The sequence below is a fragment of the Aphis gossypii genome, chromosome 1, assembly GCF_020184175.1.
Source record: "Aphis gossypii isolate Hap1 chromosome 1, ASM2018417v2, whole genome shotgun sequence".
NCBI classification, from domain to species: domain Eukaryota; kingdom Metazoa; phylum Arthropoda; class Insecta; order Hemiptera; family Aphididae; genus Aphis; species Aphis gossypii.
The window spans coordinates 65,287,927-65,312,789 of NC_065530.1; the positions used below are offsets into that span (position 1 = coordinate 65,287,927).

General features: G+C 28.2%; 2 protein-coding genes across 4 annotated transcripts; both read right to left on the bottom strand.

Moving 5' to 3' along the window:
• Positions 1-1,766: 1,766 nt before the first annotated feature.
• Positions 1,767-8,311, bottom strand: LOC114121320 (uncharacterized). Its single transcript, XM_027983589.2, has 4 exons — positions 7,714-8,311; positions 5,441-5,685; positions 5,098-5,377; positions 1,767-4,982 (listed from the first exon to the last, which is right to left on the bottom strand). The coding sequence occupies exons 1-4, from the start codon at positions 7,778-7,780 to the stop codon at positions 4,528-4,530; spliced, it is 1,047 nt and encodes a 348-aa protein (XP_027839390.1). The 5' UTR covers positions 7,781-8,311; the 3' UTR covers positions 1,767-4,527.
• A 2,578-nt stretch (positions 8,312-10,889) lies between these two features.
• Positions 10,890-24,786, bottom strand: LOC114121313 (ATP-binding cassette sub-family C member Sur). Of its 3 annotated transcripts, none has more exons than XM_050197300.1 (26): positions 24,520-24,786; positions 22,896-23,280; positions 21,075-21,290; positions 19,088-19,282; positions 18,811-18,966; positions 18,595-18,747; positions 18,078-18,215; positions 17,845-18,007; positions 17,593-17,771; positions 17,417-17,521; positions 17,145-17,340; positions 16,645-17,012; positions 16,439-16,576; positions 16,019-16,225; positions 15,447-15,751; positions 15,271-15,333; positions 15,123-15,208; positions 14,834-15,039; positions 14,543-14,764; positions 14,313-14,470; positions 14,012-14,207; positions 13,029-13,266; positions 12,815-12,939; positions 12,470-12,761; positions 11,264-11,460; positions 10,890-11,172 (listed from the first exon to the last, which is right to left on the bottom strand). In XM_050197300.1, the coding sequence occupies exons 1-26, from the start codon at positions 24,687-24,689 to the stop codon at positions 11,149-11,151; spliced, it is 4,881 nt and encodes a 1,626-aa protein (XP_050053257.1). In that variant the 5' UTR covers positions 24,690-24,786; the 3' UTR covers positions 10,890-11,148. The 3 variants fall into 3 exon arrangements, with proteins under 3 accessions (XP_050053257.1, XP_027839381.2, XP_050053256.1); XM_027983580.2 differs by having other exon boundaries at positions 10,893-11,177; positions 17,593-17,723; positions 24,520-24,782; XM_050197299.1 differs by having other exon boundaries at positions 10,893-11,177; positions 24,520-24,781.
• Between the last annotated feature and the right edge of the window lie 77 nt (positions 24,787-24,863).

Sequence of the window (24,863 nt, forward strand, 5' to 3'; positions counted from 1 at the left end):
CGCATCATCGGCGAGCTGGACGCTCTCATCGGATTTTAGTGCGTTAAGGTTGGGTTAGGATTATGTATTAATTGATTAATATAATCCACCGTACTATGTCAAACTTGGTATAACTTTGATATTTATTAGAGTTAAATCATACACTTACATACAAACAGCACTAGGTCCGCGATCTACCGCAGATAGATTGCCTACCTGATAAATGATAATATACTTCAACAGTTCAGCGAATCAGAATTTTTATTCCGGGCAACAGAAAACTTAAGATAAATCTAGAACATAATCCACCGAATATTAAATAATGAATTGAACAAAGTTTGAGTCATATAGAGTTGGTATATTTAACGAGCAAGATAAATATTAGTTAGTAACATTATAAACATAGATCATTCTTATATTAATTATTTTGAAAATAGTGCTGGGATAATACACAATATAGTATGGTGTATCACATAGTACATAGGTATTTAAATGCAATTTTAATATAAAATTTTCATATCTCCGTGATAAACCATATTTATATGTTTTATTAAATTTTCTTATACATAATAACACTAATACATGGCCTACGAAAATGCAAAAAAAACCAACTAATACGCGGGCAACGCCGTGTCGGGACAGCTTGATTATAATAATATATATTTAATATACATTTTTTTACAGCAATAGACTAACATAACAACTTATACTAAGTTTTATTGTTTTACCAACAGGCAACAATACAAAAACCACGAGATGGCACATTATTGTATTTTACCCACTGTAGTAAAATAAAAAAATTACATAACTTTGAAACTTAAGTGTTAGAAATTATAAAATTCTTATACACATCTCGCGGGGTCCGCAATCCACCACGTGTGGATTGCCTACATGATAATATACTGCTCTCATAATCATAAGAGAGTCTCACGGTAACGGTAAGCAGAAATGCAGAATGACTATAATATTATGACTTGAGTAACTCACTGACTGATAAACGTAGAGCCTGAACAATGATAGATCGATGCTTACAATTTACATTCGTAAAATCGTATCACAAATTTAGTGTGTAATAAGAAAGCATTTTACAAAATTCGCATATTAAAGTGGTGCTTTCACAAGATTTTTGAGAACCAAAACAGTCAATGAAAATGTCTAAGTTTTGAACACCGTTAAACCGAATAGTAAATAACAAATTAATCAAAATTCGAATCTATTTATATAGAATTTGCATTTTTATCGGGCAACGAAGTACACGGGGTCCGCTAGTATATTATAAGTGAAACACATGATATATGTAGTTTAAGTATAAACTAAACTTTAAATTATAATTTTTTAGTGTGTGTTATTGGTAAAAGATTTTGAAAAAGTGAAAATTCAGTAGAATTGTATTGATGGAAAGCTGAATTCCTTCACAGCATTCTTTGGAAACTTCCACTGGAATAGTAACTGACAGTTGTCAATGACTATTGAAATCACTGTTTAGTGTTTACAATTATAATTATTAATTGATTATTAAGATTGCTATTATTATTATTTTCATTTTTCTTCATTCTTTTAATGTGTATTTTAGGTGCTGTGAAAAATTAATATCATTCAAACATTGAATCATTTTATTTTATAATTACTAACTGTCACAATTAAAAAAAAAAAAAAAATTATAGTTTATAAATTAATATCACTACTTCAATTATTTTGTTTTATTTAATATTTAGAAAAACAGAAAAACACAAGAAGTAATGAACTGGAGAGATGCATAATTTAAATTTAAAAAAATATAAAATATAAAATTTCTACTATTCATGTATATTTTTTCAACTCATTACATAGAATACATTTAACTCTGTAAGATGTGTATTTTTCATAATATTAGAAAAAAATAATACAATAACAAAATACCCATTTAAAAATGATGTTTGCGCCGGAATGGTTCTTGCGAGTATGGCATTTAATCAGTCCGATTTGCATCTAAGGTTTAGGGAAATGTATAAATTTTAATGAAATATAACAAAAATATAGTTATAGTGTGGTACATTGATATTGGCGATAATGTTGCCAATTTTAACCAGCTGAATACCAACTATGGAGGCGTTATAGCAATCATAATAACAGTTACCGTACATATATTATATATATTTATATATGTACATTGCTTGTATATAACATGCATCATATATTTTAATATTTATATAGTATTCAAATTAATTCAGAAAAAAATAAAAAATACATATTTATGTTCAATAACAAATTTTATATATTAGATATAAATATACTTTTTTTTTATCACAGTATCAATTTACAATATTGAAGTGTAGTAAATAATACTTCAAATATAAATGTATAGTATTAATTCTATATACAATGTCTTACAAACATGAATATATTTTAAACAATATTGATATATAGTTTATCGATATATAATGCATATACATAAAGATGTAATTATTTTTTACAAATACCAAAGTATTTAATATTAATAAGGTACAAGCAATATATTTGTCTTTGGTACTTAAATCAATTTAAAAATAAACATAAGGAATACAAGAATATTAAATTGATTTAACTTAATGTTAGCAAATAATAAAATAATTGAACAAATACAAAAAAGTTGTTCTTTGAGAATACTTTGTCAGATTAATTAAGTTACACTTAATGACTAATGTCTTAACGTGTAAAAATAATATATGATAAATAATGTAATAGTAATGATGTTTCAACATATTAAACATTATGTATATTTGACTTATCATTCAAAAACGTTTTAAGTATTAGTATACATGTATAGTATAGTGATGTGGTATTGCACTTACTATTAGTGTCAAGTAAAATATAAATCACATAGTATACATATATTATATTTTATATTACAATATAACGTAAGACCTCATAACATTCAATTAAAATAATTTTTTTAAAAGGAAAAAATAAAATAATCGTACAACAGTAAAAAAAATTGGTGTAGAAAGCTAATTGGTTCATACTCATGAACCAAAAATTAAATTAAAAGACTGACATTACTGGAAAAATGTAATAAGATATTTTTGTTCATTAAACATTGAATATTGGTGCTTAAAAATGTTTGACTCTGATTTAGAATCAATTTATTCAATCAAAATAAAGTTTCCAATTAAAATGTTCAGTCAATTGTACAAGCTATAAAAGATTTTCAAAAATTACAGTGCTGTACGCAAAGTTTAAAAACTAAAGTTATTTTAAATACTGTTTTAATTGATAAAAATAAATACACCGACATAGTATACATTAGAAAACTACACAAATTTAAATTTTATATAAATTGACTCATAACATTAAAAAGAAAATGTGTGGTAAATGATGAAATAAATTTTAAAAACGGTACTTCATAGGTGAAATTTAGGGGAGGGTCTTGAGTATACTTAGCACCCCCAATTTTAAAATTAGCACCTCTACATTTTTTTATGTTAATTTAGGTTTTAATAGTAACAAGTATCCATGTATCCATAACTATAAAATAACATCATAGAAAAAATAGAGGCTTCAGAACCCTCAGCTTTTTTTTTTATAATTCAGTTAAATTTGTGAAGTTATTATGTGATATCCAAAATAGGTACATAGAAAATAATAATCAATTTTAAATTTATGCGATATTCAGTCTTGTGTGTCTACAATATTTAGTTTTCTTTCAGTTAAAATGAGTATACCGAGGAGTATACTTAGTATAGGTGATACTTCAATTGATAATTAATAGTTATTTATTTTTAATACAAAACCATAAAAAAAGATACTTTATATATTATAATAAATTTATGTAATAAAAAAAATACTAATATAATATAGGTCAGTGGTTCCCAAACTGTGCACCGCGGGCACTTTCTAGGGGTACTGCGTTCTATAGCTTATAATAAATAATTTAAAATTTATAGCTTTTTTTTTTTGTTCTGTCTTTCATGGTATTTACAGCAGGGTACTGCGGCTGAATTTAATCCTAAAAAGGGCACCACGGAAAAAAAATTTGGGAACTACTGATATAGATGATAGTTTTTACTATTAATTGATCAAATCCAAGTGTGGACCAGTGTTTTTCTTTATCAACATTTAAAAAAAATGATAAGACACTTTATCCCACTAAATCATAAAAAAAATAATCTAAATAAGTTAGTACTCATAGGCACCTGCAAGGGGGGGCAAGCTGGGGCATTTGCCCCCCCCCATGAATTTTCAAAAATATGTTTTAAATTGAATGTTTACAGATAAATTACCTAAAAAAATTTCTGCGGGCACCTATGTTAGTACTTTTTAAGTGATTTTTTTAAAAAAAATTAGTTGAATAGTCAAATTAAGAGTTAATTAAAACAATTGTTTTGTTTGAAAATTAAAATCACTGGTACAATCGAATATGGTTACTTAGCTTAAAATGTCTTACTTATTTCTCTCCAAATAAAATTAAAAAAAAATAATAATAATAAATTTGTTCAGATAAAAATGTTAAATAAAAGTATAAAATCCACCTTATAAACTACATGAGATAAATGAAGAAATTATACAATTCCATGTAATATTGATCGGTTACTATTTACTTGGGAACAATGACTCGTATGATGGTGGTAGATCTTTGTCAGCTGTTCTTACTTCAGTACCGCTAGCCACCATAAAATCAGGTGGAGCTGTAGCTACAACACCCATTGTATCCAAGCGTGGTACTGGCTGCATTTCAGAAGAATGTGGATGGCTATTAGGGTTTCCCATGCAACAAAATGCAGGTCCACAGTGTCTGAATATCCATAGGAACGCAATAAATACTAAAATCATGGTAACCAGACAGGCAACTGTTGCAGCCACAACTTTGGTCCCTAAAGTTGTAGTGCTCATATAGTTACTGTTTAGTACTGAGATGTCTTGGCGACAACCATTCTCATCTTTACAGCTTTTGTATGGACAGTTAAGTTTTCCATCATTAAAAAAATCTTTAAAAATACATGTTTTTCTACCACAACTTTTCCAATGGCCATTATCATATTTGCATTCTACAACAAAATAAGTTAATATAATATTATAATTCCAAAAATAAAATAAAAATATAGGAATTTTTAAAAATATTATAAATATACTTAGCAAGTTATTAAATTAAAAATATCATACCTTGGAATGCTGTGAATACAATCTCAAACTTTAATTCCTCACTGGACTCTAAAGTTTTATTTCCAAGAAATATTTTAACTTCAATCATACCCTTATGATCAATAAATGAATTTTTTATTTCTTTGTCATCATTACCATCACTGCCTTGGTAAGATTCATTATCGACATTGGCTTCAAATGCATTCAATTTTCCACAAATTTTCTCACTCCAGGAGTCTGATGCTGGCTTAAATTTAATATTTAAGTCTAAAACACTTATGGTTTTATCTGCATGGCGAAACTATAAAATCAAACCATAAAAATCAATTAAACATAATTATAAATAATAAAAGAAAATACATACTTGAATATAGTCTATACATTGTCCTTGAGCATTACGTCTAAAAGACAGATGCTGTATGACCGCAAAAACACCCAACCCAAGTGAAGAAGTGACAGTAAATTTACAGTTAAATTCGTGTTTGCCAGACCACTTTTGAAAATATTGGTTATCTTTGACCACCATAGCTGATTGATCTTCACGACCAGACAGGTTTAAATTAGTTGAGAAGAAATTCATCGAACACACACTATCATTTTCCAAGATTTCTACAAAAAAAAAAAAAGAAAAAAACAGTTTAATTATTTTGTATTATCAAACAAAATAAATTATGGTCTTCAGAAAAGTCTCAATGTAAGCATTTTTTTAAAATGTGAATACTCATGACAAAAACTTATATTCTATTACAGTGATTCCCAAACTGTGTACACTGTGGTCTATGACTCATAATAAATAATTTAAAATATACAGGATTTCTTTATTGTTTTGTCTTTCGTGGTATTCACAGCAGGGCACCACAGCTGAATTTGATCCTAAAAAGGGCACCGTGAAAAAAAGTTTGGGAACTGCTGTTCTATTACTTTAAGTCCGGCAGAATTTTCTCTCAAGACAATCAATTAATTTACACCTACCTAACATCGTACCTAACATACATTTTAAATTTAATTAACAATCATTACAATTGAACTGATTAGTTTTAAAATGTATTATACAAAATGTCTATACTGAAATAGTTATATTTTTTAAGTTAATAATAGGTTTAAACTAGGTAATGAATTCAAATACCTGCATAAAAATAAAAATATTATTAATTTTCTCACATACAGATTATAGACATTGATAAAAAGAACAAATAAACTTAAAGTACTTTCTTATTATATGAGGCTACTCCTGACATTGCAACTATAACAATCTTAACAATGTATACACGTCACATTCTAATGCTCAAATTTCCCTATCTTACCTATATAATTCATTTTTCTTGTACTTTACTGTCTGGTATAGGTTAAATAGTCTGATAGTATCTGATAGTATCTACTTATTTTAATCATTGTATACTTAATATTTTCAGTGTTGTTGATGAGTCAACCAAGGATTTATAGTTTCATTACTGATAGGCATTAGAGTAGGGTAATACTTTTAGATTTATCAAAGAATTATGTTTAAAGCAATAATCAATAACTCTTAAGTCATAATAAATCATAATTTGTTTAAATAATAAGTCTATTCTTAATGCTTATTTAGCATTTATATTTTATTGAGACATTAAAGGAACACAAAATACAAGAAATAAGCATTTTTTATTTGAAAAGGCATTCAATTCTAAAACAAATGATATAGATTGAACATTTTTTCTCATATTATTCAATGAATTATGAGGAATTGAAAAAAGATGAGTGACGTCATTGGGTTGTCCGGGCTCATCCTAATTTCCTATATGTGTAAAATTTTCTTGCTTCACATAACCATTTACCTATGTTTGTTTTATTTTTGAAATTTATTTTAGGTACATATTATGTGTGATTTTATGTGTTTTAGATGATTAACGCATTAGATTTTCAATATAACATTTTCGTTTTTTAAACATTGAAAATCTTAAGATATTTTTGTTAAACAGTGCATCATGAATCGCCATAACATGCAGTAAAATATCTACTTTAAGATTTTCAAAAATTTCAAAAATAAAACTTTTATATAGGTAGGTACTCGTTGTATGAAGCGAGGAACTTTTATACATATAATAAGGATAGACTTATTATTTAAACAAATAATCGGGCAAATAATGATTTATTATGACTAAGAGTTATTGGTTATTGCTTATGAAACATTATTCTTTGATAGATCTATAACTTAAAATGTAAAAATAATACCAAACTCTCATGCTTATCAGTAATAAAACTATAAATTCTTGGTTGAGTCATCAGCAACACAGAAAATATTAAGTATACTTATTCATATAAGTATAAACATTTAAAAAATTGTTTTTATAATGATAGTAATATATTCCTATGATTAACCACATTATGCGCCAACAACCTTTGAAGTATTGTTAACGTTTCAATTATATATATTTAGGTACATCATACAAAAAATGATGAGCAACGATAGATCAATTTGTTCATCAGACGATAAAAATGAATGCTCGAGGAGACCAAGACGGGAGTCAATCATAATCAGACCAGCGACATTATAATACTGTGAGTATAGTGACCTCTACAGAATGCCCTCCAGCTGGCCTAGCTAAACCCTAACAAAATATGTTACAAGTGGTGCGTTCTTGGACGATTTTAACTTACTTTCGATGTACGCCATGGTTCGGCCTAAGCACAATACGACCAGTAATGCGTGTGTCAACGACGACATAATATCGTTTAAGCTTCGGTATTCCCGAGAAGAGGAGGAGGCTTAGAGCCGAAAGCGCGACAGATAGAAGTTACGAACTGCAAAAGATCAATCGCGTAGCGGGACCATAATCGTTTTCCGACTACCGAATAATATTATCGATTTTCGGCACTACAACACTGCTGTCGTATACTTTAATATTATAATATTGTTATTATTATTATTATTACGGACATTTACGAAACGCCACACCGCCAGGCAAACAGAAGTAAACTCGAAATTACGATAACCAAAAAAAACAGTACTAACTACAGCGACTCGACCGCTAAGACCCGTGACGCTCAGTGCCGACTGCAATACTGCATAACGATTAACGTTGTTATTCAGTAGTTAATGACAATAATTGCACATTTGCACATAATATTATTATTATTGTTACTTGTTAGTATGAGGGGTACTACAAACGCACGCGCAAACCGCACACACGCACACAAACACACCCAAACGCGTACACTCGCGCAAACACGGTACACACAATAATATGCAACACTCACGATTATCTAATCACGAGCATCGTCGACTGGTTGGTGGGGGGGGGGACTACTATCAGAATATCTAACCTATAACCACAGATGTTATGGGGCTGGTACGTATAAAATCTGTGCCTATAGACACGGTCATCCGTAAAAAATACAAAGGTAAAACAATATTCTTCGGTGCCCAACAACGCGATCGTTGTGGTGGTGGCCGCACTGTCGAAACGGACAAAGCGTCGTACTTCACACGGGATACCCGCGCGCAGTTGTAACTTGTTGAACTCTTTAATAATATAGTCGTCCGCGCTAACGTGCAATATACAAAATATTCATACGCGGTACATTCGATGCCAATTGCCGTATTGTCGACTGTTTTTAATATTATTATTATAGTATTTAATAGGTACGGTCGCACGTAGGCGCATAATATAAAATGGCCATGGACGTAATGTCTTTATGCGGTTGCACCTACCTACTCTGTGCGCTCAGCAATCGCAAAACGCCCGAACGATCGAGACGGCTTAACAAACAGACCTGTCTAGCGATCGCGGTTCGAAGAGATTTTGATATCGATAAAAAATTAACCGTCAACAAGAGAGTTAATAATAGCGAATAAAAATGTTTTATCGCGATATCGGGTTCGCCGTTCGAGTCCAGCGCACGTCCTGTCGCCAATTCGCGATAATCATCGTACACCACACGTTCTACGGTTCTCGAATTCTCGATACTTCTGACCACAGCGATATAGCCTATTGAGTAATCATAGTATTACAACCTAAAATAATATAGATAATAATTAATATTATCATTGCATATTTTACATATCTATTGATATTTGACACTTCAAACTTCCTGGTTGTATACACATTAGTCATTATTTTTGAAATCGAATCACTTTTAATTTTAAAAATACGTGTAAGGATAATATTAAGTGTAATCTAAATGTAATTTTTGATAATAAATTATAGGAATATGGTTAATATTATTTATTTATCATCTGTAGAGCGTGCACAGGATATTGATGTCTTACATTATAAATTTATAATGTTATCTTACTTTATGTTAATATTAATTGGATTTTGTATTTCAAAACACATGGTATCTACTTTTTTTACATTTTAAAATTATTAATATAGTAACAACTCCTTTCAACATTTCCTTGTACTTGTATTTCATTACGTCAATTTGTTCGCAACACTGCTTTGTATATATAAAATAATTATAAATTATATATTTTATAGGCCATAATATGCCCATATGGAAAATTAGTTTTTTTCGTGAAAAGACTATAGGCTCTTTTTGCAATTGTGTAGGCAGTCCGTTTGCGAACTATTTATTATTTTTCCAAACAGCCTGATGTTTTTCAGGCTCATTGCTTATAGACTAATAACAGTTGGGCCTATTTTAAAGATTATTTATTTTGTAATAGCACAGTATATAATTTTCAGGCAAGCGCATCTATTTGTTTTGCACGATATTTTTTTTAAATGTAACATGTAAACTGAACTATTATATTATAGTATTATTATTACCTATAGGGGTACCTACATTATTATTTTTTTTTGTCTACAACTTTGTCAATATTATATTTTGAGTGTCTTATTATCCATGATCTACTTTTGATAAAATAAAATAAAATAATTTTTTAATTATTACCATAAAATGATTATAGTTCTTAAAAGGCCTAAGTGCTGTTAGCCTGTATGCAATGAGCCTGAAAAATAATAAATAATATGCATCTCAATATCATGTTGAAAGTACGAGCAATGTACGAGTCACATGAAAAAACCTTTGCAGAGGGTGTCACATAGGTACCTACTCACGTAGTCACGTAGATACAACATTTAATATCAAAAAATGAATTTAACCTGAAATCTGCATGGCTTATGGAACCCAATGTTTTATTATTGGTTGTAATTTAATGTATAGTATTCTGCAATGCTTGTTCCTGAAACTTGCTATGTTACTGGGTTAAGTGTTTCATCTATGCTTGACACATACACATCATTACCATGTTCATTTGTGACGTGTCCATACAGAGTATTATTCTCCGAAAATAATCTTTGCTTAATAAAGATGGTTGTATAAGTTGTAAGTATATTATGATTTATGTTTATATACCACATACCGTTTATATCTTACACACTTTTACATATTTTAATACTTAACATTTTACAAAAAAAAAAATCTGTCAGTATACTCCGAACTGTACGTATCAGTATATCACAACACGCACACTATACTTATAAATACACATGTTTTAAAGATATCATTGAAATATACTACCAGATGTTCTTTTAAACAAAGATTAAGTATATGGAACTTATATATACATATGGTTATTTTTCATTATTAATGCATATGAATTATAGCGAACTATACTAATTTCAATTTATCTTGATGTAGATTTGAAAACAGGAAAATTAAGATAAATAATTTTTGAGCGAAAAGAACACCAATTTAAACAAAATAAAATAATGATCAGAGAGACAGAGATTCCATTTTCAAAATACATACTTAAATGCAGATAAGATAAGGAGATATGTTGTTCATGTTACTTTATTTATTAAATAAGATTTAATTCTTAGCCCAATTTCATTTTATATTTATTTGGTACCCATGTATAATAATAATGTGGGTAACTTATTAAATCGGATAAATTGAATTAAAACATATTATTTTATTGAATTGGTATTTTATTTTAAGGTATATGCGAAATTAATATGATCATATTTTCAAGTTTACATTTTCGCAAAACAATATTTATTGATTCAAAGACATTCTGGAAAAGATTTGATACACGATGGTGTGGTATCTTCGATAATCTTGCCTCCCTCTAAAATAAGTACTCGATCATAGTCTACAATTGTAGATAATCTATGCTAAATTATAAGAAAAAATAATGATATGTTAATACATCGTTACTATAGTTTAATAAAATAACACTTAAAATATAAATTGTAATTACAGCAATTGTAATGACTGTTCGACCATTGAATGATTTTTTTATTGCTTCTAATAATTTGTTTTCAGTTTCATCGTCCACAGAACTGGTTGGTTCGTCCATTATAAGACAAACATTGTCTTGCAAAATAGCTCTTGCTAAACATAACAATTGTTTTTGTCCATTGCTCAAATTATCACCTGAATTATTCACTACACCTTCTATTTAAAAAAAAAATAATAATAAGTAAATAATTAATATATAGGTACATGCGTAAGTAAGTGTGATTCACTTTTATATTTTTTCCGTTTATGAATTTAATTTAATTCTAGATTAACCATGTATTATTTATCAAGACTTTGGATATACTATCTATATGTTTTCATAATTTTAAATATATATAGATATTTTTTAGGCTGAGTACTACATTTTTTTCTGAATGATTTCGTGTAACAATTCCTAGATTTCTCTTAACAGTGAATAATAATAATCATAATATATACCTAATTATGTAATCATAAGTCATAACACCTTTGTTTATACATTTTTCTTTTAATCATATGTTTTTAATTTAAGCTTAGTATACATTTATTTTGTAATTAAGATTTTGATTTCAGAAACTCCAAAAAGTCTATCAAAAACATAAATAATATCAAGTAGTTTTTTTTCACAGGTGTCATCCAGTTGAGAATTATTATGTTAAGACGGGGCATTTTTTATATCTAATGATTAATACCTTAACTATAAAGCAGCCACAAAACTACGCAATAGCGTAACATTTCAAAATATGGTAATAGTATTATTTTTTTTAACAGCAGCATAAATGAATAAATTTAACACCGATACAAGTGCATAATGTGCATTACGATTGATCATAATTTATAAATATTAGTAGGTACCTATTTATATTTTTTATAATCAATGGTAGGTATTATGCAGGCATTGACTGGGCTATGCGACCTATGGCGATATATATTCATGGCATTTTATAAATAAAAATTACAGGTAACTTAATTACCTGTAACTTAATAAAATCTAAATGTATATTTTAATTATTTTTTTAAGTATGTTGTTACAATGACTTGAACGTTATAATAGATTATTTACAAAATGTGTAAAAAATATATCAAATAAAATATATTAACACCATTTATCACATGTCCATAATTAAAGTTATTATATCTATATAACATATTGATTTGTTGTTAAATATTTAGCTGTACGGCTTACCAAGTCCTCCTAATTGTAATTTGACTGTATCTTCCATTTGAGCCATTCTTAAACTACTCCAAATCTCGTTATCTGAGTATTCGTTTTTTAAATCTAAATTTTGCCTTATTGTTCCACCAAACATTTTAACATCCTGAGGTATTACAGATATCCGGGATCTCAGACTTTGCAAAGGAACATTATTGATATCAATGCCATCAATCATTATTGTTCCATCTCTAATTGGGACCATATTCAAAATGCTCATCACTAAAGATGATTTACCACTGCCGGTTCGACCACAAATTCCAACCTTGAATTTTAAAATCGTTAAAATACTAAAAATTGTTTTCGATAAAGTTTTACTTTTTGTCCAGGTGGAATATTTAAGCTCACGTTACTAATAACTGGTTCTAGACTTTCATTATATTTTACCGATACCTTATCTAAAACTATATACCCTTTAGACGGCCAAGCTCTTGTAATTACAGCTGTAAAAATTAATTATCATACAAAGGTAGGTTACCTACAAAATATAGCTTACACATAGATAGGTATCAAATATAAATAATAAGTTTACTTTCGCTTCTATAATTTTCGATTGGGATAGTTGCAAATTCCTCGGTTCTCTCTACAGCGCTCATATACGTTTCAAGGTCCGCAAAAAACTTGACTACCCAATTTAAGTACACAGGAACCAGCAGTGTATAATTAATAGCTAGTCCAACCATTGCTGATGAGATAGCAGAGGAAAAAAATGTAGTTGTTATTAAAGCCACCATAGTTGCTACAAAAACAATTGCTCCACCTAAGTAATCCTGAATATAAAAATTTAAAAAAATCAGTTTATTATATATTATTTATTTAGATATGCTTGAATAATGAATACTATAAAAGCGTATGATTTTATTTCATTTTAAAATAATTTTACATTATATATTTACTATTTAGGTATAATATACTTTTAAATATATAATAAATAGAACTTGGACTTTAGAATTCGCTAAAAAAAAAAAAATAATAAAATAAAAAATGCTAAATTATACAACATGGATAATGTTAAAAACGTTAAAATAAAAATAAAAATTTAAAATATACACTTAGTTAAAGTATAAGTTAAATTTATACTTAACATGAAAAAACTAAACAAAACACTTTTTATTGTATGAATATTTTATAAATTTTAAAATAATAAGAGACATCCAAAAAGTCATAAAATTTTTATTTTTAGCATAAAAAAACATATGTTACTGCGTAATTTAATAATTTACTATTTGCATATCAAACGCGGATATAACCGTAAAATGTATTTTCTAAGTGGTTATGTAATTTTAATAATAGCAAATTTACTAATATATCATTTAACTGTGTCGTGCGTCTAAATACGTTGCACCCACTTATATATTCTATTAATGTATAGGCGTAGATACATATTTTACAATTGCTTAATAAAGAAAAAAATATTTTCTTCGTGATTTATTTAAACCCGGATATCATAGAGTAGATTATAAGTATGTAAATAAGTCCTACATAAAGTTTTAAGCTCTGAATAAAGGTACTCACTAATGCTATTCCTAACCAACGATTTGATGAACTAATTATCAAAAATACTTTCGTGTGATTGTCAATTCTATTTATCATCTCGGACATAAACCAAGTTTCTTTTCCAAAAGCTCTTATTGTATCTAGTCCAGATATTGTTTCGTTGCAGTGAGTTATCATTGGTGATCTTAAGTTACCTTCCAATTTTTGTAAATCTCTAAATAATTAATATTTAATTTAAATTATGTATTATATTACAATATAATATATAATTAACATAGGTATAATATGTATATCAGAATATATTTAAGTAGGTGCCTACCTGGAAGAACAGCGGTAAAATTTTTGAACTGTATAATAAACAAGACATATGGGTACAACAATTATTAGAAACCAAGGTGTTATGATAGCATTGACGATAATTCCACATAAACACAAAAATACAAAATGTACCAAGCGCTGCATAGATGTACCAATTTTCTGAACAAAAAAAGATTACCTACTAACAATTGACGCTTATGCATAATAATTTATAATGTATGAAATACAAACTTTGTCAATAATAACCAAGTCATTGGAAAAACAGTTATCTATTCTTCCAATCGGCGTCGAATCAAAAAACGACAGCGGACATAGAATAATATTATTAAGCATGCGCTGATGAACTAGTTTTCTAGCTTTTAATGCTCCATACTGGCCTAATGTATTTGATAGGGCGGATAAGACTATAGAAATCATGCATAAAAGACTGTAGACAACCAAGTCCCAAAATGCCTAAAATATATTTCAATAATTAAGTTGAATATTACGATAGCTTGCAGTGTTTTAATAAAATGTGTCTACTTGTGTTTCTGAACTAAAATCTATGTTAGACCAATAACTTAGCCAAAAATCAATGATAACTCTTGATGTTTGCCAAGAAATTGTTAGTATTATATAAAAAATATAAGTAGTCCATCCACTCCATGATATATATTTGAAATACGTTCTCAATGAAACTGATTTATAAACAAATTCATCTTCAAATCGACTTCTTTCACTTTTTAAATCTTAAAATAAAATTTATGAATTATATTACATAGGTACCATGTAATCTATAAGTATATAATATTTTATAGTTTATACTCTATACCTGATATATTATCGTCGCTAATATCAGATACATTAGAAGGAACTTTTTTCAGCATAACTGCTTCCTCAGTTATATCATCATCTTGTCTAGAACGTATATATATTTATGAATTTTAAATTTATAAAAATATACTCAATTTTGAACATACTTTAATTTTCGTTTGATGCTATGTTGTGTAATTTTGTTTGATCGATTGGAAGAATAAGGTATCCTTTAATAAAGTTTGATATATTATATAGAAACAAAATAAAATGATATTATACACCATTGCCTGTACATAATCACATAGATTTATACATACACTTCAATAGTTGTCTATCTTACCTTACTGATGACAAGACTTGACGTCTCAAACTTTTTTGTACTTGTTTTTCTTGTGGATAATTTCGATATTTAATACTCGAATGAAAACTTATGGCTGGTTGATTCACTAAAATTTCATCAACAAATGGTTTGCGTCTTGGTAATTGTATATCTGCAATAGTAGCTGATCTTTCTCTTTTTTTATTTGAAGTTTGCCAATGATTTCTTTCAATTATAGAATCTCCATCCCCACATTCATCAGTTGGAAGTAGAAGATCATGAGTAAGGTATCTAGAACCATATAATGCTCCAAAATTTTTTTTTAACTGTAAAAAAAAATCAAAACTTTTTAACATTTTATACAAAATGTTAATATATATTGGCAACTATATTATAATGGTCAGAAAAATAAGTGGTTTAAAAAATAGTAAATACTAATATTAATAAAATTAATAGGTAATTAATATTGGATATCGTGGTAACTGTAACGTGAAATCGGTTAGAAAAAAAATATTAGAAAAATATTATTGCGTATAATATTTTTCTAAAAGTATACATTTTAATATTATAATACGTTGAAATTTTAAATTTACCTTTTTTTGGCTTTCAATCGTTGGCCAATTTCGATGAAGTTGATGGCCTATTTTACTAACTAATTTGAATAACTTCCAGCGTTCAGAGGCTGTTCGTCGACCATGGTCTTGATTCTCCATTTTTACAATCATATTTTGAACACCTCTTGTTTCAAGATCAGCTAAACTTCCAAAAAACTCGATTTTACCTGCTTCCACAAGTACTATCTAAAATAAAATTGCTGTTATCCATCGTTAATAGTTAAATATTTTTTATATTATATAAATATATTATAGATATTTTGAGTCTTAAAGCTACATAAATTAAAATAATATTTTAATTTATTGTCAAACATTTTTATCATGCTTGACAAATAATTGTACGCATAATATTTTTTAAAAATGTGTTACTTTTATTAGTTAAATTACTTAAATTAGTACCGAATCAGCGAACGAAAGGTCACTAGCGAAACTCGTAGTCATGATAACTGTTTTAATTTGATTTAAAGTTGATTTTTTTATTCCATTAAAGAGTACATGTTGACTAACATCGCTATCTAATGCAGACAAAGGATTATCCTATTTAAATTAATAACAAAAATCCAATATTAATGTTGAAAACAATTATTATACGTCTTTATTATTACCATCAAAATAATATTGGCCTTTGAATATAAAGCTCTAGCGATGGCAACTCGTTGTTGTTGACCACCACTTAAAGCTATTCCTCGATCACCAATTATTGTCCTCTCTTTATCCGGTAATATGTCAATATCTGGGCCCAGAGCACAAGCATCTATAACTCTTTTGAATCTCGATTTATTATACTTATCTCCAAAGACAATATTTTCTAAAACTGATGCATTTAACAGCCATGTTCGTTGTGATACGTATGCTACTGTAGTTCCTCGTTTAAAATCTATTTCTCCAAATAAACAATTCATTTCTCCGAGCAAAGCGAGTAACATCGACGTCTTTCCACTTCCAACTTTTCCTGTGATTATCGTAAGTTTACCTGAACACAACAGTACAATATTATTTTATAATATATACTCGCGTATATTGGATATAAATGACAATATACTCGTATCTACAAGCTTATATATAATATATTATAGTACCTACCTATTTAAATGAAAAAAATTACCTTCTTCAATTTTTAAATTATTAACTGCCAGAACTGGAGTTTTTGAGTTGGGCCATGCAAATGTTGCATCTTTAATAGAAACACACACTTCTGTTTCCATGTCTTGTTTAGTATTTTCGTTTTCTTCCAAAATATTATTTTCTATTAAAGTGTTTGAAATACTCATATCAGATTTAGTCCATGACACATTATTCGCCTGAGATAACACATTTACTTTAAATTAAATCACATTTTAATTAGAATTTATAAGTATATAATACAGATATACCTACCGATTGTTTGTGCTTATTGTTTTTATTTGGTTGTGTTTTTAAATGCTTTATATTAGGTGTTATTTCTGGAAGTGACATAAATTCTTCGATTCTTTTTGTGCTCACCTATATCAAAATAAAAGTTTGATGATTTAAAAAGAATTTAATAGTTATTTTACAAGTGTATTGAAACTTACAATGGCTGCAATTATAATCGGTACTGTTATAGGGAAAATAAACAAAGGAACTGTTAACTGATTTGACAAAGCAAGACTTGAAAATATCGCACCAGAGTCTAATTGCGTTCCGTTTTGTAAGCAATATAGACCTAAACAAAATAATGATACTAAAACTGATGACGCGTGTGTTAAAAAAGCTGAAAATATTATAAAAAATATTTAAACGATTACATTAAGAAGCAAAAAAAAAATATATATATTTTTATGTACTCATTGATCCCCAGTAAATTGAGTCCTTATCTAAGAGATCTAACTCATTATTACGAGCATCAGTAATGCGATCAACAAACTCATTTTCCCATCCACATAATTTTACAAGTCGAATACCTTGTAATACTTCATTTGTTAATTGTAAACGTTTATCTGACAAGTTCTGTAATTAAATTATAAAGTATTTGAAAAACAATTGATAACACGCATCGTTCATTGGGACATTTAGTTACCGATATTTCTTTTGAGTTACTAGACATCTTTTTACCGATGAAAAATTGTAAAGGTATCATAATCGCTATACAACAAGCAGATCCAATTATAGCACTCCATCCAAGTTTCAGATACAATAGATAAATTAAAATGATTATCTAAAAAAAAATAAATTCATAAATAGTAATAAATGTTTATTATTCAGAAAGTACATTTATTCAAATTGTTTAGTATTGCAATAATCAGTTAAAATTATGGAATCACAAATACAATTATTTGTATTATTATATTGACAATAGTCAATAGTTTTATACTATCATTAAAATAGTTGGCTATAAATTAAGTTTTACAAATGTAATTAGTTTATAGTTAACTATAGCGTTTTAAAATAATTTATATTTGGCTTTTCTAAAATTAGTTTTACATAATAACGGATATAAGTACCTACTACCTATTATGAGTTATTTAGTATTATAATAATAAGTACCAAGTATACTGCTATTACATTGGTATAATTGTTAAGTAAACGGTACACACCTTTAAAGGAATTGCCCATATATAGTGTCCAATCCAAAAGCTTGACATAATATTTGTCGTATCTTCGGACAATAAATTTATAATGTGTCCATTTTCTGAAGTAGAGTCTACTTGAGTTTGTTGTAACTTTAACATTTTACAGTATAGCATAGCCTAAAAAACGTATTTAATAGTTTTTATCTCCTCAAATTAAAAAATGTTATTTTTAAACTAAACTTGAAGTCCAGATTTAAGACGTATGCCTTCAGCGTTTAAAATATGAGTACTAGCTTGTGAAAAACTTCCTTGGGCAATACAGCTAATTAACATAATAAAAGCCATTACGTATCCATTGTTCAAAAATTCCCAAAACGTAATACAACACGAATTTTCCTAAGAATATAATATTATGAAAAAAAAATTATATGTTAATTTGAATCACATCAATAAATGAATAGTTAAGCCAATACAATTTTTAATTAATTTTCACATTTATTAATTCATACCAACTTACCGGATCATAATTTGTCAAATTATTAACACTCTGTTCTTTTGCAACAAAATTAACTATTACTGAAACTCCTAAAGGTCCAATATAACCTACAAAGTCACCCATCATTTTTAGAATTCCACCTACTAGAAATTCTTTCCAGTACACTTTACAATAGCATTTCCACATGGACACTTTTGTAGACGTGCCATATTTTTCCTATAAATTTAAATAAACATAACAATATAACAAATTATATTTCATACATATAACGCATTCCAATTATACTATGTAAATGAGTGGATATCAAATGAATACTGTAGCGTATTTATATTTTATGCTATGAATAAGAGACCCCAACAACTACTAAAATTAAGGATTTTATTAAATTATTTGTTTTTTTCTTGAATTTATACATATAATGACAAAAAATAATAATAAGTATATGATAAAAATAATTTTGATTTTAAAATCTGTTATTTTCAATATTTTTATATGTTGTTAGTATAATATAATACATTGATATTACTGATATTATTTTACTAAAATAAAGCGTTGAGTGTGATAAACTGACAGTCGTCTAATTATAAGTTCTTACACAAAGATTAAAATATAATACATGTATTTATTGTACAAGTTCCTACACAAAACTAAACTAGTAATATATTTATCAGTTTTTCTTGAGAATAAACAATAATAAAACAAATTGTACAAATATGGTATAATTGGTATTTATTATTAAAATTGCTAATATTTTTTTTCTAGCATTTAACAGAGGCTTAAATAATATTCTTTGTAATTATAAACCCTTCAACTACATCAGTTTTGAATGTACAATGTACATGCATAAAAACGTAAAAAATGTCAAATTTATATTTCTTATTGGGCCCACAGCCACTTGTTGTCAGTTTTTTGTAAAAAACTAGTTTTACGTATATTTCACAGTGTTAACAAACTGCCATTGTCTTACAAACGCACAATACATTTTAAAGAAACGTCGAAGTAACTTTTAGAACAAAATTAATATGAAATATCTCCGAATTTAATGTGAAAGGCCACGAAATATCGTTTTTTAGAAATAATCACAATTTGTAAAATACTTGGTGAAGTAGTAAGTTTTCAACTTCAAAATTTTGCATATACGATTTAATACGATTACCAATGAATTTATATTTATAAAAACATAAAAAATGTAAAATTTATATTAATTCATATTGGGCGGTAGACACTTGTTGTCAGTTCTTTCTAAAAAAACTAGTTTTACGTACTTTTCACAGTGTAAAAAAACTGCCATCGTCTTACAAACGCACTATACATCTTACAGGAACGTCGAAGTACCTTTTAGAATATTAATGATATGGAATATCTCCGAATTTAATGTAAACGGCCACGAAATACCGTTTTTTTTTTTTGAAAAAATCGCATTTTGTAAAATACTTGGTGAAGGAGTAAATTTTCAAATTCCAAATTTCACGTATACGATCTAATACGATGACCAATGAATGTGTATGCATAAAAATGTCAAATTTATATTTCTGATTATAAGACGTAGGTATCACATACCCATATAATCTAATACGTTGACTTAGGAATATGCAATTGCGTATTCTTTTCCTTTTACTTTTTTGGATTTTTGTCAGTTATCTTCACGAATCATAACAATTTGAATCTAATGGTGCAATGTTATTTTTATAATTCTCTATATTTTTACAAAATTCGAAATATAATGCATATTAAAATGAATTTTTTTTATTTTAGTAATTAATTAATGGAAGTTGTTTTTTTTGTGATTTTTATATAAATAAAAAAAATTTTCTTTCTTATTTATTGCCTATTTTTATGATTTTTAACGCATATTATACTATGGCATATTTCGATACATTTTAGTACATAAAAATCCGTGCTCTACAAATCACAAAATAAAGGAATACGCCACTGATATCACTAAATATAGACTATAGTATCTATATATATTAATTAATTTTCAATATAAAGTTAGATACAAACAAACCTTTTGTTGTAGATAAATATCGTAAAGTCTTCCATATTGTGTTGTAGACTTTTCACGGTTGGGTAATTGTCCTAAGTCTTCTAATTGAATTAAATGTTTGTAACAGTTTCGAAGAAATCCGGTTAACCAATAAAATGTTATTCTTGAATACCAGCTGCATAGATCATGTTTGTATGTAAAAAACTGTAAATCTAAATCTGTTTTGTTTATCCTCGACTGCAGTTTTTACATTTTATTAGGAACATGAAATAAAAATAATAAAATATATTATTTTTTTCAAACGCGTTTATAGATTGAACAGTTGTGCCTATATGTCTATAAGACTTGTCACGTATATACGTAGGTGTAATATTAATTAAAAACGCAATCGTGAATTTTTCCAATACCTATATAATTTAACACCTACGGATCACTTGGTCCACGTGTACATGTATACAACAGCTAATTAATTAACTTCAGTCATGCGGCAATGTTCATTTTTTTGTAATACCTACTTTCATCGACATCCTGACAACGATTGTCTGCTGATTTTACCAATTTGTATTTCATCGTATATATTTTAGTAAGTAATTATTTGTAAAAGATGAAAAAATATTGTCTCCGGGCTTTAAAAAAGCGTATGTTGTATTACACGGAATAAATTATAATTCTATACGCCACATATTTCGTTTAACATTCCCAGTAAATACTAAACGGATAAGATTTTTTTCGGAATTGTTAACCGTCATGCTGGTTATACTTCGTGCGGTATCGGTATATCTAACTGTTTATATAAACAATATACCTATTGTCTTATTAGGAGTTCTAGAGAATGTTTTATTCATTTGAATTTGCGCTGAAGTAATCAATTATCAAGAGTGGCCAACTGTTATGGATTTTTGATCGACCTATAATTTTTTTAAATTTTTCCAATCGACCACAAAATAAGGTCAAAAATATAAATCAAAAATATATAAAAAAAAAATTATAAAATCGACTCAAACTCATGTCACAATTGACCGGTTGATTGAGATCGACTTATTGGTCACCCCTTATACATATATATTATGCAATCTTCAGTCGGAATATCTCACAAATCTTCAAGTCAAATATAGAAATTTCACTCGAATATTTCTAGTTTAGGGGAGAAGAACGCTCAAGCCGAATTAAAAAAATCAATCAATGTATTTTGTTCAAATAAATCATGGATGGAGATATATTTTTTTAATTCACAGGTAATCCACTATAATATTAAATAATATACAAGTTGTGGTAATACGTATAATATATCAAAAAAATTATTAATTTATTGACTTATTTGAACTAAAATATGAAATTTTATTTTTAGGGTCTTCTAAAATCTTGTCAATATCTATGTTATTATGCGTAGATATTCCATATAACAGTTCTCAAAATGATGGTCAAAACCGCCGTGTTTATACTGTTCATAAGACTTTTTTTATGCAATCATCGTTCACGATCATAAATATAAATACCGTCGTCGCGTCAACATACTTATTTATAATTTTATTGATGACATGCAGCCTGCAGTAGGTAGTGACGTGACGAAAGGGATAATCGAGAGGCGGCCGCATGTGAGTTTTTTAAGGGGGCGGTGAATGGCCAACGTGGGTAATAATTTAGCGTTGACTACACACGAAAAGTAGTTTAAAAGACGAGAGTAGATGATTTTATTTTGGGTTTCGGATGGGTGGAATATTATATATTTTACTAAATATTGTTTTCTAGGGTTTATTAAAAAATTTCAAGTTCGCCACGCTATTTTAATACGGACGGACGTATGTGCGTAATAATGATATTATTGTACATATAAACACTCACCCGTCCGGTCATGGCGTACAGGTGGAGCGCCGCTGTGGCGTAACAGCAGGCCGCGGACAGGGCCAGCGCCGGTGGTCGGACGTGCGTGTGCACAGCGAAACCGGCGTCGGCGAGCGACACGAACAGCAAGGCCCGGCTCAGGCCGCACACCAGCCACGCCAGCACGCCGCACCCCATCGGACCGGGCTGGCCGGCCACCTCGAGCATGTAGCACACCAGCCCAGAGCTGAGCTGAGCCAGCAGGCCGACGGTGGCCAGCACCAGCGAGCCGCACGTGCTCAGTGTGTAGTCGACGGTCAGCGCGAACTCGATCAGGCACGCGATCGTGTTGACGGTGCACCGGGCCGAGTGGCCCCTGAACAGCAGTCGTCTCGGTGACGGGTTTCTGTAACGGTATGATAAAAACAATTTTGAATTTATTATATATAATCGTGTATTTTGTCAAACGCTGCACCTTCGGGTCAACGCCAAAAAAAAGTCGTTTTAGCGTTGTTATAATTTATTATTATTAGGCATATATAATATAACTTTGACGATGAAATGGTCGGTTAGTAGTACGTAATAAAATGGAGTAGAGGTTCGGTCTCCGCTAGAGGGTTTTTTTTTTTTTTTTAAATATTAATTATTATTATTAAAGGTCCGGTTAATATAAATCGTGGTATTGTAAATCGCTACCAATAAAACATTTTTGCTATTGCCATATTATAAGTCCCTTTCTAAAACTAAAAGTAAATATATGTATACTTTCCATGTATTTAAACACGATACAAACACAATAATTAATAAATATATGCATATTATATATACAACACAATAGTCAATAATCGTATATTATTATAATATATTATATTATCTATTTCTGTTGTTGTTAATTATAAAAGTTAAGTACCTGTATATTTTTTTATTTTATTAACTGTTGTTATATATATTTCATGAAAATTATTGTTCAGTACACATTATGCAATTGATTAGCTAGTTATTAAAAATATTTTATAAAATCAGATCAAAACTAATTTGTAAGAACCGAAAAAAACATAAAGGCAATTCAAAATATCGGATCTTTAAAATACCAATAGGTATAATATAGATTTTTTGATTATTAGTTATAGGATGTGTTTCAAATTATGGGTACCTACAATAATATTATAATAATATGTAATATTTATTAACTATTATTTATATTGTTTAAGAAATTAATACTTTATTTGAGTACATAAAAATATGTATTTCAGTTAAAATTAAAATTTATTATGTATACTGTATAGTATATAATATATTGGTATTTGGTATTAAGTACCAGGTTTTAACTTAGCACAGCAACTCGTTAAATCAGTAAATGTTTAATTTAAATTGTGTTTTGCTTAGAAAAATGAATATCGTGTTGTAAATCATTGTTAAATTTCAGTTATTTGCACAATTTAATTAAAAATAAAATATCATGTATGTTATACATAAATAAACAAACACCAAAAATGCACCCAAAATGGAAAATAAGGGTAAGTGTTTTATAAATATTTATCAGTATAATATTATCATTTATCAATTAAATATATTAAAATGTATTATTACTTATCTTTGTTTATTTAATACTATTTCTTTTTGTAAAATTAATTGAACGACTTACCTCGTCGAAATGCATTTTATATATATAAATATTAACATATTTGCATAAAGTGCGAATCCAAAGGTAATCACATTGAAAAGCTCCATATCACATGGATCGTAGACTAGCCATGGTTTTGGTTCTGTATTATTCCACTCTGCCCTGTAAGTAGTACACCAAAATCTGCCCATGATTAAACGTTAAGGATACGACTGTTTCGGTCAAGTCAATACGGTTGATTGATGCGATTAAGCTTTGGGTCCCTCTGTTTTACTGCACACGAATTTATAAAGTATATAAAATATAATAGTTATTTAAATTCGGGGGAACATCGCATATATACGTTCGCCTACTCGTCGACCTAC